Source organism: Pan paniscus, chromosome 4, assembly GCF_029289425.2.
Source record: "Pan paniscus chromosome 4, NHGRI_mPanPan1-v2.0_pri, whole genome shotgun sequence".
Taxonomy (NCBI): domain Eukaryota; kingdom Metazoa; phylum Chordata; class Mammalia; order Primates; family Hominidae; genus Pan; species Pan paniscus.
Window position 1 is genome coordinate 98,483,575 of NC_073253.2, and position 13,721 is coordinate 98,497,295.

Here is a 13,721-nt window from a genome sequence, read left to right on the forward strand (position 1 = left end):
TCCACATAAATGCAATGGGTTGTTTTTCTCTGCTTGCTTTCAATGTTTTCTCTTTATCTTTGCTTTTCACCAAGTTGACTATGGCATATTTATGTCTATTTTTTTTTCTTTTTTGGTAATACTCCAAAAAAGATGTTCATTGGTTGATGTTGATTTGGTTGATTTGGTTGATGTTTACTTTTACTTCTACTTTTCATTCTGTTGTTAAACCCATCTAGTTTTTATTTCAGACCTTTTATTTCAGATATTTATTCTTTTAGATGTTCTGTTTGATTCTTTTAAATAGTTTTTTTGCAGGGATTTTTCTCTTTTTATTCATTATAAACTTATGTTTCTTTGTCCTAGAGCATAGTTAGAATTGCTGCTTTAAAATTCTTGTCTGTTAATCTGACTCATCTCCAAAGTGATCTGTATCAACTTATGCATTCTCAGCAGGAAAGATGTTTTTCTGTTTCTTAGTATATTAATTTTGGATTATATTGTAGACATTGTGAATGGTATGTTATAGAAACTCTGGATTTTGTTATTTCTGTTATGTTCCTCCAAAAAATATTGTTTTGTTTGTTTTTAAACAAAGAGTTAGCCTTGGCTGAGCTCAGATTGTAAAATATGGTGTTCCGTGAAGTGGCTGGTAAAAATTTCAGTTCATTTTTTGCTTTAGCTGGGCTCCTTGGACTTTACTCTGCTCATGCCATACATTTGACCATCATTTACAAATAGAATTGTGGGCTCATCCTTTTTGAGATTTTCCACCTTACTTTCTAGCAGCTGTAGTTGCTGCAATACTTGTCTTCTGCTTCTTACGTTGGACTTGTAGCCATTGTACCTGGTGCATATTAGGGCCTGTCCTCAGGCTAAAAAGAAGGGGAATGTTATTCCATATTATTCCCTTTTTCCAAGTGCTGATTCTTGTCTAGTAACAGCCTGCTCTTGTTCACTATTTAGTATCTTCAGGTAGTTCTTCCTCATATTTAGTACAGAGTGTATATTTGTTATCTGTGGGAAGATTGGTCTGATAGGGGCTTACCCATACATCTATTCATCCATAGTAGAAATGTAATAATGTAATGCCACCTAGAATGGTTTTTTATTTATTTGTTTGTTTATTTATTTATTTATTTATTTATTCTTTTGAGACAATGTCTTGTTCTGTTACCCAAGCTGGACTGCAGTGGTGCAATCATGGCTCACTGCAGCCTCAACCTATCAGGCTCAAGCAATCTTCCTATGTTGGCCTCCTGAGTAGCTGAGACTATAAGTGTGTGCCACCACACCCAGCTAATTTTTAAAGTTTTTTGTAGAGAAGGGGGTCTCACTATGTTGCCAGGGCTCGTCTTGAACTTCTGGGCTCAAGCAATCCTCCCACGTTGGCCCTCCAAAGTGTTGGGATTACAGGCATGAATTACCCTGCCTGGCCTAGAATAGTTTTTTGATAATTCATGAAGACTTCATGTTGGTTTAGACACAGAAGGATGATTCCTAAGTCAAGCGTGCTTCTAGTTTTCTTACCTTCTAGCGTTTTAGAGAGGGATAAGATAGAAGATACAAGAGGAAATAGATGCTTGTAGAGAAAATGATGAGTTCAGTTTATGCATATTAAGTTTGTCTTTCTCGTCAGATATCTTTAAAGAAAGTTTCAATTGGCAGTTGTATATACATATCTTGAGCTAAAGGAAAAGGCCCCGGCCAGAAGTATAAATTTAAAAATCATTAGCACAATGGATGGTAGTTAAAAATTATGAAAATATATTCATTTCCTAGGAAGAATGTAGAGTAAAATGAGAAATTAATTTTGTGAACACAGCCCATTGTCATTACCTTTCCATATTTGTGTTGAATTCTGAAAAGTAAAAGGTTAAAAATGCTATATTAAATTTTTACATTTCATTTACATCACAATTATAACAAGAATTGTTTTGTCAATCAGCAGTATTATTTGAACTTGGATTGTTTGTGTAAATTTAAGCAATAGTTTTTTGTTGTTGTTTCTGTTTTATGTAGCTACAAGTGGACCTTCTAGTGCGGTTGTTCCTAATACCTCATCTCGGAAAAAGAATATGACTAGCAAAACAGAAACGCATGAACACAAAAAAAACACTGGGAAAAAGAAATGAAATCTTAGCAGAAGCTGGAACTTTTTATACTTATAAAAATAGTATGTTCTTATGTCTCTCCTTATGCATTTATGTGTTCACTTAAAAATGTTTTTAAATCTAAGGGTTTCTTTGTTTATGTTCAGGTAAGGAACTGTTGTCATGATCTGGAAATGTTTAAAACAATGTTTGTTAGCATTCTGTGAGCAGCAAAACTTATAGTGATAAAAATCGATTGTTGTTAATATGATATTTACCATGTGCACATAGTAATGAAAAGGAACATAAAAGCCCAGCAGGCTCGTACCAAAGTCACACCAGTAATGCTATGTACTGCAGAGTCTGATGAGCTGGCCTTTGTGCACACTTTTATTTTCATGGGATTGCATCTTAGCTGTTAAAACTTCTGGATTGAAATTTGACAGCCAGGGTTACATATTGGGGACTTTTAAAGTGTCTTTCCAAAGAGATTTCATTAACCGTTTAGATTAGAATATCTTTCCCAATTGTTACAGTGACATATATGCTGCAATATTTAACAACTGGAGTATTAGCCACATGGGTTATTTTTTCAATCTGTGTTTTGAATTTTTTTATTGTGTGTTATTTAAAATATTACATATGTAGCTGGGAGAACTACACCTTTGTGCACATAGATTTATATATTAATTTGTAGAAAATATTTTCTTTATATATTTCCTTACCATACAAGGTGCCTTGTTCATCAGGAAAACTTTTGTTTCGTATTTTGACAAGAAAGGCACCTTTAGAGTTTCTTTTTAAGTATAGTTGACAAGTGTATAAATGTTACACTTACTTTCAGAGTTCTTTTTAGATCTAAAGAAGTCAGTTCAAAAATGGAAATCAACAATGTTAGGAGAAATCTGAATTCTGTTAAGTTAGTAAGTATTATGAATAGCATCTGTTTTTAACCATTTCCATTCTTATCCCTAGTGTATCAGTTGATCACACTAAGAAAGCTTAAAGATTGAGCATTTGAAATAAATGCTCTTTATAAATGATTAGATTTTTGAAGGGATATTGAAATCATTGTGCTGTGATTTCATCTGTGATGTGAAAAGTCAATTTATTATCCTTGGTGCTTTCCCCCCAACCAATGCACAAATAATTGTGAACAACTTGAAATGACTTAAACTGTAATCCAAATGGGACAATCTGATAAGAATTTCATGCATTGGTAGTTAAATAACTTAAATTGCTAAAGCTTTAGCTTGAAATTTATGTTTAGAAAAACTATTGATTTCCCATGGTATGCATATAACTATTGTAATTCTTCAAATGAGACTCTTCTCACCTTAAATAGTCATATATTAATTAACTTATAGGAAATAAGCATACTATATGTTAGCTGTTTTAAAAGGTACCAGATGTAAGAGTCATAAATATATGCAATTAAAGAAGTTCGTATATTTCACATGAATGTAAATGTGTTATATGGAGACATGTCTTGTAAACAGTTGAATGTATGTAAGTTTTCTGTTTGTGAAAATGTAGTTAATGTACTCACTGTGGAGGTAATAAGGAAACTACTTTTTTTAAAAAGTGGAACCTAATTAAAATATTTCCAGAATCAAAGAGACTTAAATAGTAAATTTTTAAAATTTTCTTATCTCTTACTTTTTAGTTTTCAAAGTAGAAAAAATCAGGAATTTTTTTATTAACTAGTACTTACATATTAAGTAAAATTTATTATTGGCTATATACATAGCAATATATTACTTTCCAAACTAGAAAGTACAGTACAACTCACTTTTTCCACTGTTATGCAAGAACTATTACTTTCCTGTAGTCACCAAACTCAGTAGTATTGCTCTGTAGACTAGACACTCTATTTGTAAAAATCTTAGAATCATTTTCCAAAACCAATAAAAAGTCTACTATATCAGAGCAAAATGTTATAGTTATCACTGTTTAGTGGCAGTTTGACTGAAGCATCTGTTTCTCACTTGATTCTGTCCTGAGAAGATGTGGGATTTTTTGGTTTTAAATACTAGAAGATATTTCTTCTTATAGCCCAGTCCTCCATCCCAAAGAGGTGAACTAGCCCAGCATGAAGAATTTTCTAGTCACCCTGAGATATTAATCTTCATAATATATTATTCAGTTCCTTCACCCTTAAAAGCCATATAATAGGCTCAGACCTAACTTAGCCCTTAAAGTCTAGTGCTGGCAGATTCTGCTGCCCTGGTTTAAATGAGTTACGTAGTCCATTCTCAAATACTAGCAAATTTGGGGGGTGTGGTATGGCAATTTTGGGTGAAGAAGAAAAGTGTGCTGAACACCTTATGTCAGTGATAGACAAGATATAGAGGCTGAAGGGAATACAGTAAAGTAACAAAAACATGTGGCAGTGTGCTTAGTATAAACATAGAGCACAAAGGCAATACATGGAAATTATGAGAAAAAGTTAAAGTTCTTCAAGAAATATCCAATTAAAACTCACTAGCCAAGGAAAAAGTTTCTGTTTTCACCCGGATTTCTTTTTGGGTTGACTCTGTCTGACCTAAATGTCCACTGTTAACTAGTGCTATGCCAGTTTGAACCAACATTTCACATTTTTGTTTTGTATTCATACTTTGGTAGAAATTTCTAAGTCTTTGTGTATTTATAAGAGTTTGCTTTACACATAGTGTACAGTGTTTATTAACTTTACATCATTTTATCCTTGCCTTACTATCTGGACAGTGTAGACTGCCTATATTCTTAGTTAGTTGGGGTTGGGATCTCTTCTCTTAGAGTGGCCCAGCAGTTTTAGTCCCTCTCTAATTCTCTTTTCCTGTGTTGGGAGATATCAAAACAACAGAATTCTTGCCAGTGGGAACATTTTTCTTTTTTAGACAAGGTCTCATTCTGTCACCCAGGCTGGAGTGCAGTGGCACAGTCTTAATTCACTACAGCCTTGAACTCCTGGGCTCAAGAAAACTTTCTGCTTCAGCCTCCTAAAAAGCTGGTACTATAGGTGCATGCCACCACACCCAGCTCATGGGAATAATTTTTACACTCCTTCAGAAGGAGTCATTTGTGATTGGAGTCCAAGTAGAAACAGGTTTCCCTCTGTACATAATCGTAGGTACCAAAATATTACTGTGTAAGGTGTTGTTTATATAGGTCAATTTTTGTGGAAGATCTAATTTCTATTTTCAGAGAACAGAGCACATTAAAAAATCTATTTAGTATTGTGTACTGTATAATTTATGTGAATTATAGCTCCTTAACTAAATATATTACTGAGTTTTTTTTTTAATACTGTAAGTTCTAGGGTACATGTGCACAATGTGCAGGTTTGTTACATAGGTATACATGTGCCATGTTGGTTTGCTGCACCCATCAACTCATCATTTACATTAGGTATTTCTCCTAATGCTATCCCTCCCCCAGCCCCCCACCCACTGACAGGCCCAGTGTGTGATGTTCCCCGCCCTGTGTCCAAGTACTGTTCTCATTGTTCAGTTCCCTCTTATGAGTGAGCACATGCGGTGTTTGGTTTTCTGTCCTTGTGATAGTTTGCTGAGAATGATGGTTTCCAGCTTCATCCATGTCCTTGCAAAGGACATGAACTAACTCATCCTTTTTTTGGCTGCATAGTATTCCATGGTGTATATGTGCCACATTTTCTTAATCCAGTCTATCATTGATGGACATCTGGGTTGGTCCCAAGTCTTTGCTATTGTGAATAGTGCCACAATAAACATACGTGTGCATGTGTCTTTATAGTAGCATGATTTATAATCCTTTGGGTATATACCCAGTAATGGGATGGCTGGGTCAAATGGTATTTCTAGTTCTAGATCCTTGAGGAATCGCCACACTGTCTTCCACAATGGTTGAACTAATTTACACTCCCACCAAGTGTTCTATTTCTCCACATCCTCTCCAGCATCTGTTGTTTCCTGACTTTTCAGTGATCGCCATTCTAACTGGCATGAGATGGTATCTCATTTGTAAGATGATATCTCATTGAGATTTTTATAAACTGCTTTTCTTTTGGTTCATGTGCTTTGTCATGGATTGTGAGAAAAACATATCTTTTTGCTTAGGGATCACTGTCAATTTCTCCTTTTATTATCAATGGTTTTTACTTTACTTTTTATATAGTATGTGGGTATGTTTTCTGGTGCATATAAATTCATGAATGCTAGATTTTCATTATAGGTTTTGCCTTATCATTATTAAAATGTCCTTTTTGTCCATTGGATACTTTTTGTTCTATAAATTGTCAGATATTAAGATTATGACCTATGCTTTATTTTGGCTTGCATTTGCCTGATATTCATCTTTTTACTTTTTGGTATTTGTGTCAGTTTGTTTTAGGTTATTTAATATAGTATATATTGGGTTTTGCTTTGTGATTCAATTTTAAGATCCCTTTTACTTAATAGATTAGTGTAGTCTGTTTTATGTAATGTATCTTTGCTTTTAGATTGTGCTTGCTTTTTTTATTGCTTTAAAATTCTTTTGTCTTTCTGTAACAATACTTTCCACTGCAAGTAGGAAAATTCCAACTGAAACTGGTTTAAATCATCAGAAAATGTATTATTACACATTTCTGAAGGTCCAAAGGTGGGGTTGGCTTCAGCCACAGTTGCATTAGCCATATTGTCGTCAAAAGCCCAAGTGACCTCCCTTGTCACCTCTGGCATAGTATAAACTTTATCCCAAAGTTGTTTTCTCTCGTGTTAACAAGAATTGCTGTCGGTTTCAGTGAGGACTACATATTTTTTTTGTTCATGTCCAACACAATAAAAATTGAGGGAAGTTCTGTCCCAATCTGGAATATTAATATTAAGCCATCTACTTCAGTATGATTGAGCCAACTTCTTTGATCATCTACTCACCCCTAGATAAATAGAATACTCCAGGAGATTCCCATGACCTTACTGACCCTAGAGCAGATGATGGAGTCAGTTTTTCCGAAAAGCCTCAGCACTGTTGACATTTTGGACCATATAATTCTACATCATAGGAAGCTGTTCCATGCATAGCAGCATGTCTAGTAGGATCTCTGTACCTAGCTGTGAGGTGTTGAGAGTCAGTTAAGGTAAGTAGCTGAAATGAAAATAACAATCACATCTTTATTCACTTACTATGATAAAATTATAAGCAAGAGACCAAAAAGGAAAGTAGGGCCAGCTCCTTGTTGTTCCATTTTTCCCCTACCATGGACTAGCACTGGACATGGGTCAATCAGATGACATGCAGTGCAGGCAGAGGAAATTGTTTCACTGCTAAGGAGCAATGAACAAAAGGTCCCTGCCATCTTATGGACCTCAAGGACTGCGGACAGGGAGCAGGGAAGGGTTAGAAGTAGAAAACAACTGAGTCAGAGTGGAGATGAGTGTCTCAGTCAAGGCCCACCAATAGCGAGGTCTCTGTGGAGGCACCTGAAAAGTGTCTCAACCAAGGCCCCCTGATAAGGAAGACTCAGCATGGAGGTACCTGGTCTAGGAATGCAGCTAGGTTTATAGACATGGCCAGCCCAGGGGGTCCTGAGCACCAGATACAACTCCCTCCAGAGACTGGCTGTGTTTAAATCTCATGTGGGAAGGGCACCTTTCCCCTACGAAGCCTGTCAGGCAAAGCCTTTGTAATTGCTTATGGTCAGGCCTGAAAGATCACACATCAGACTTTGGCCTGGAATATATCTCCTCACCCTAAATGCCAGCAGCATCGCCTCCAAACTGTGGCAGTCAAAAATGTCTCCAGAGATTAGTAAATGTCTTTTGTGAGGGAAGAATTGACCCTAGTTAAGAACCACTGCCCTAAAGCACATGATTCTGTGGAAAAGAAGGATATATGACCAAAATCCTCATTTTGGATAGTGAGGGCATGGATAATGGATACATAATCAGCAATGTATGCTGTATACTACACTTGCATTATGTTATTCACATTTGCTATAGTTCACTTGTTGTGCTAGTGGTTTTTTCCTTCACTATGATTTTGAATGATATTTAATTTTAAAGTCTATACATATATATATTTAGATCCTATCTGTTGACTCCTTGCTGTGAACAATATCCAATTAGTGTATTTTTTCCTCTACTGCACAGTTTTGGTTGATTATTTTTTCCTTTTCATTTCTTTTCTGAACTTTGTTAGCTTATGTTGCATTTCCTTTGGTTCTTTTGCTATGGTGTTTCTGATCAACTACATTTCTTTATGAACTCTATTTCCTTAAGTTCTTTGAGTTATGACAGTATATTTGGTCACATTTTTCATGTGCTCAGCTGATTCATTCTTTCCTGTTGAGTGGTTTTTATCTGCTAATTGTTTCTGCTTGTTCCATTTCTCCTTTTCTTGAAGTGTTTGTGCATGAACACTGTGCAGGTTTATTTTCAAGTATTACTTACCTTTATATGAGATAAATTTCTTTCTGGCTCATCTATTTGATACAATTTCTTTTTTTGTTTGTTTTTGTTTTGTTTTTGTTGTTTTTTAAAATGCAATTTCATATGTTAGGTAGGTTGGCTTTTCTTTTTCTTTTTCTTTTTCTTTTTCTTTTTTTTTTTGAGATGGAGTTTTACTCTTGTTGCCTAGGCTGGAGTGCAGTGGCATGATCTCAGCTCACTGCAACCTCTGCCTTCCAGTTTCAAACGATTCTCCTCCCTCAGCCTCCAGAGTAGCTGGGATTACAGGCGCCTGCCACCACACCTGGCTAATTTTTGCATTTTTAGTAGAGACTGGGTTTCACCATGTTGGCCAGGCTGGTCTCGAACTCCTGACCTCATGATCTGCCTGCCTCAGCCTCCCAAAGTGCTGGAATTACAGGCATGAGCCATCATGCCCGGCCATAGGTTGGCATTTTAAGCTCACACAATCCTACCAAGGTGACAATGAATCTCCTTATGACAGGATTGTGGGTCTGAGAGAGCTGTTGTAGCCTTTTACTCTCTCCAGTCAACAAAGATTGGCAACTACAGGGTTACCACCTTTGGAGTCTCTTTCCTCCTGTCTGCCACGTCTACCGACTACTGCTTGTCAATGTGATATGCATGTATTTTCTTCTTTGGCTTTGCCCCTCCTGCCACTGTACCAGACAATATCCAGGAAATCCCCTACTACTGACACTCATCCCATTTCCATTGTTTTAGAGAAGGAACTAGTTGTTGTTGTTTTTTTTCCCTGTCTCAGATTATGTCATCTATTTTGGAGTATTTTGGTCTAATGACTTTGGCTGCGATATGGAGCTATCTGACCTTTACTGCACCTGGCAGCTCTATCTCCTATTTTGGGGTTGAGGTTAAAGCGTCTTCAAGTTTTGTTGAAGATAGTTTATGTTTCTCTTCATATTTGATGATAATTTTTTAAATTAAGACCTAATTTCTCCTTCATTTTCAAACTGGATATCATTTCTTTTGTGGTTAATATTCTTTGACAAGAAGGAAGAGGAGGAGGAAGAAGAACAAAAGAAGCCTGCCTCTCTTTAGACTGCCCATCTCAATTATATTTTAAAAATGAAGTTAATATCTGTCCTGCTAACAGTAGTGTTGTCAGAATCAAATGAAATAATATTTGGTAAACTATAAAGTGAAGACCAAATTTGAAGGACTATTTGTTTTTGTTGTAATAGAGTTGTATATAGTCCAGATGTCAACCAGGCCTCTTCAGCATTTTTATAGTCAAAGATGTACATGATAGCTCCTAATGCTCTTTTATGGCTGCTCCTGTTGCCAGGGCAACAGCCTGCCTAGTAACAATCTAACAGACACCCCCCAACAACCAAAAAATAAAGGTTATTCTAGCATCTTCTCCTTTTAAAAATCTTTAAAATAAGAGAATTCAGTTCTTCCCAAAGCAGTGTTTAAAAATATATATATTTAAATAAAATCAAGGATACCATCCCACCCACCTATCTTACATTGTGTGTGGTATGAGTGGCACCATTGTGTGACCCAGGTAGGATAGTGGATGTACAGTTTAGATACCCATTTTAAAGCAGTTAGAAAGATGTAACTTGACAAGGAAAGCAGTCTCTTTTGTCATTCTACATTTAGTGCTTCAGGAGTACTTGATATATGGAAGGATTTTTTAAAAAAAAAGAAAAAATGAATATGCCTTCGGAAAGTATTTTGCTGCTTTTAAAAGCCATAGATTTGTCTTAAGTTAGTCAACGCTGAATAGAAAGCTTGATGATAAAGGTGGGTGGGTGGATGGATGGATGGATGAATGAAGGAAAAATTAGGAGAAAAGAGAAAGCAGAGGAGGGGTGAGACAGAGAACAAAAGAACACTGGCTCTACTGTTATCAAAAAGCAGCATCGCTGATGTGTGGGGAATAAATTGGAAGTCAGATCATTATGACTTTTTTTTCATGCCACATAGATATGCTGATTTGTCCTACAATGCCTGTACTCAAAAGTCATGACAATAAAATGAGACCTGGGAGTCCCAAGTGTTATTAACTACCACAATTTTATATAACTGATTCTTCACTGGTCATCCAGAAGCCTTTTTGAAAGTCCCGCTGCCATACCTGCCTCCTCAGTGAAATAGATGTAAAAGCCACAAAGAGAGAATCAATGAGCCACACTCATATTGGAAGCGAATGGAGTTGACTTCACCAGTGGGAAATGCAATTACTTTTCAAAGTGAAAACTGATCGATTCACAACTCAAGGAAAGCATGGAGTAATTTCAGAACTCCAGTAAGAAGTGATAAATGTCTAGTTTGGAATCATGTGGCTGAAAATCTTACCATATGCTTTCCACAGGCTGAGCAAGAGGATAGATCATTGAATAGATGCTTTAATTCCATTTTTGACAATGAACCTTGTGCTTCTGAAAATATTTATATTTAACCATGAGGTTATGATGATTTTTTCTCTACACTTTTTGAGAAGCCTCTTCAGAAAAGAGCAAAGTAGTCTGCTCTAATGGATAGAATAAGGAGCTGGGAGAAAGGAGACCTGGGTATTAATCTCAGCTCTACCACTACATGGTAGAGCTATGTAGTGGTAGACTATCTGGGAGACTCTAGAATCTTTACCATTCCCTCTACTATTCCTAGCTCCCTTTTCTTTCATAGTCAACAAGTGCTTTTTGAACAATTATTCAGGTAAATAACATCTCTTAAAAGTTAGTACTGATTCCCATTATCATGCTCTGTTGTTCCCTGGATGCTCTTTTGAGGAATTTACTTGGCTAATACAGTTAATAGTATAATACTTATAATAATAATTTTGAGAATTATCAGCATGAGACAATTTATTTGCATAATAGCTTTTTGTTATTATCCAGAATACATTTAGTTCTGGATTTTGTTTGATATTGTGAATGCAAACTATTTTTTTGTGTTAGCCTAAATAAAATGAAATACAGTTATGGAAATATTTCTGCTGCAAGAAAAGAATTACATACAACTAGTATACATATTTAGAGGTGCTGTAGTCTTCTAGACTGTAAAAGCAGATGGCCATGAGTGGAAATCCGAGTGTATAGGATGTGTTTCGTGTTCCCACTGCATATGCATTATTACCCTTGTCTGAGTGGTTGTTTAAACTGACATCTGTAAAACTAATCTGTAAAGTGAGATCTGGGTTCTGACCTATCTCTTACAGTCCATAATGTTGTGATTCTAAGAATATTTCATTCCTTACTGCTTTCTGCCCTCCATTCTGACCAATGCTGCACCCACAAATAAAAACATTACTTACCCTAAGAGAAAGACTAGACCTTATACTCATTTTATCTTAACAGTTTATTATAACTCATTTTGACCACTCCTCCCTCAAAAAAAAATTGTCCCTAGAAAACTAGAGTGACCATAGGGATCAGATGACATGTTACTGGGTGAAGCCAGGAAGCTACCATATACATAGAATAGTTAGTTGCCAAGTATGGTGTGGGAATTTGGGAGGAATTTATCTGCTCAAAAACTCTCACCTACTTACTAGATCTAGTGTTTGTAATGTTAGCCTTGGAGATTCTACCTTAAAAATATCATTGAGAAAGCTCAGAGAACTCCCAGGTAAACACACAGGTAGCCCCTTCTAAAATGCAAATGCCCTTTGAAGGCCAGCTTTATTAATCTTGCCATTAACCCCATAGTTAATCATATGCATTTCTCACAGTGACCTGAAAACAGGCATTCCTTCTCTAAATGTGTGCTGAATGCCGGTTATAAACCAGTTACTACACTAAGCCCTGATGATACAAATATGAAAAGTCCTGTTTCCAGGGAATTTACTTTCTAATGAGGAACCAAGTGCTCAAAAGCAGTCATAAAGTTCATGGCAAAATAACCCACGTAATTAACTGCTTTGTTACAAAAACTTGGAAATATAGATAAAATATTTATTTTGGAAATATATGTTACAGGTGAAAAGCAAGAATTAAAACTAGTTATCTGAATGTAAAAGGAATCAACGGCTAAATGAAGCTTAAAGTCTTCCTGTCCAAGGGATATGAAAGGTACCTCAACCTTTGGTTTTGCTTTTGGTTTTGGTTTTGTTTTTTTGGTCAACATGAATTATAGCTAGGGGAAGAGATAAACAGGGGGTTAGGTTGTAGATTATATGCATGACAGATTGCTGGAATTGGGCTCCATTCACAAAGGAGGGAGCGGGAAAGGGTCTGTCTTGACTGGACCACAAATATAAAATCTCATGCCCTCTCATTATCTTGATAAGCCCTATAGGTCCATAAAAGAAATAAAATGCCAAAACATACCATGAGGACACTTTCACAATCCAGGGCACACACATGACTCCCACAATAGGAAACCACACTGAAGACATTCTCACAATTTAAAACAAGTTGTAAACTACAGGAAACAGTTGGCATCCCAGGAGAGTTGTTGCCTGAGGAACTAGATGGTGGTATGTTATTCTGGCATATAGGGAACAGAATAAGACATTAGGGTAGGAAGAGGTTTTTAAAAGCAAAGTTAGGCATTCAATGATGACTTCATAAATGTGCCTGGGCTGGCCTTTAATGGAACGCTTTAATTTAGGGAACTTAAAGAATTTCATAATATTGGAGTATAAACTGCTGGAAATAAGGATGCTATTTAATAGACTCTCTTAGATTTTTCATAAAATGCTAATAGAATCCCAAAGGAAGTGTGTATTCTAAAATGTTATTGTGTATGTTATAAAAGCTTTGTAAAATAAAGTGATGTTAAGCTACTATTGTAAAGTTAAAATTTTTTTCAGTCATCTGTAATCTCATTACCCAAGTAAAACTGTTTTTATTTTTCCATTATCCCTTTTAGTTGTTTATTTCCATTACCCTTAGGCATGTTAATGTAGTTGCAATCATTGTATTGTGAAAAAATTTGTCTTTCCTAAATTCTTTATATTGGACAATATTTCCTATGTTACAAAATATTTATAATGTTCATAAATATCACTTTAAAATTTTGGCATTTTTCTAAAAATTTTAAAATTTTTATTAGAGTAATACATACATATAATCTAGAAGGTCAAATGTAATTCACCTATGTAACAAACTTGCATTTGTACCCCTGAAACTAAAATAAAAGTTAAAAAAAAAAAAAAGGAAAGAAACTTTGAGCTGAAAAAGTGGCCGCTATAATGATGTGAAATGGTATCTTCAAAATTTTGGTGGTGGTGGTGGTGGGTAACATAATTTATTCCTTAGTGAGAAAG

The 13,721-nt window shown here is 35.6% G+C and overlaps 1 protein-coding gene across 13 annotated transcripts in view; it reads left to right on the forward strand.

The window, feature by feature from the left end:
• The window catches only part of PPIP5K2 (diphosphoinositol pentakisphosphate kinase 2), a 92,549-nt gene extending 79,235 nt beyond the window's left edge, over positions 1-13,314 (forward strand). For all 13 annotated transcript variants that reach the window (XM_034960308.3, XM_024928808.4, XM_063604574.1 and 10 more), the window contains one exon: positions 2,002-13,314. In XM_034960308.3, the coding sequence (XP_034816199.2) occupies positions 2,002-2,114 (113 nt within the window). In that variant the 3' untranslated portion in view covers positions 2,115-13,314. The remainder of the gene's footprint in view (positions 1-2,001) is intronic.
• The last annotated feature ends 407 nt before the right edge of the window (positions 13,315-13,721 follow it).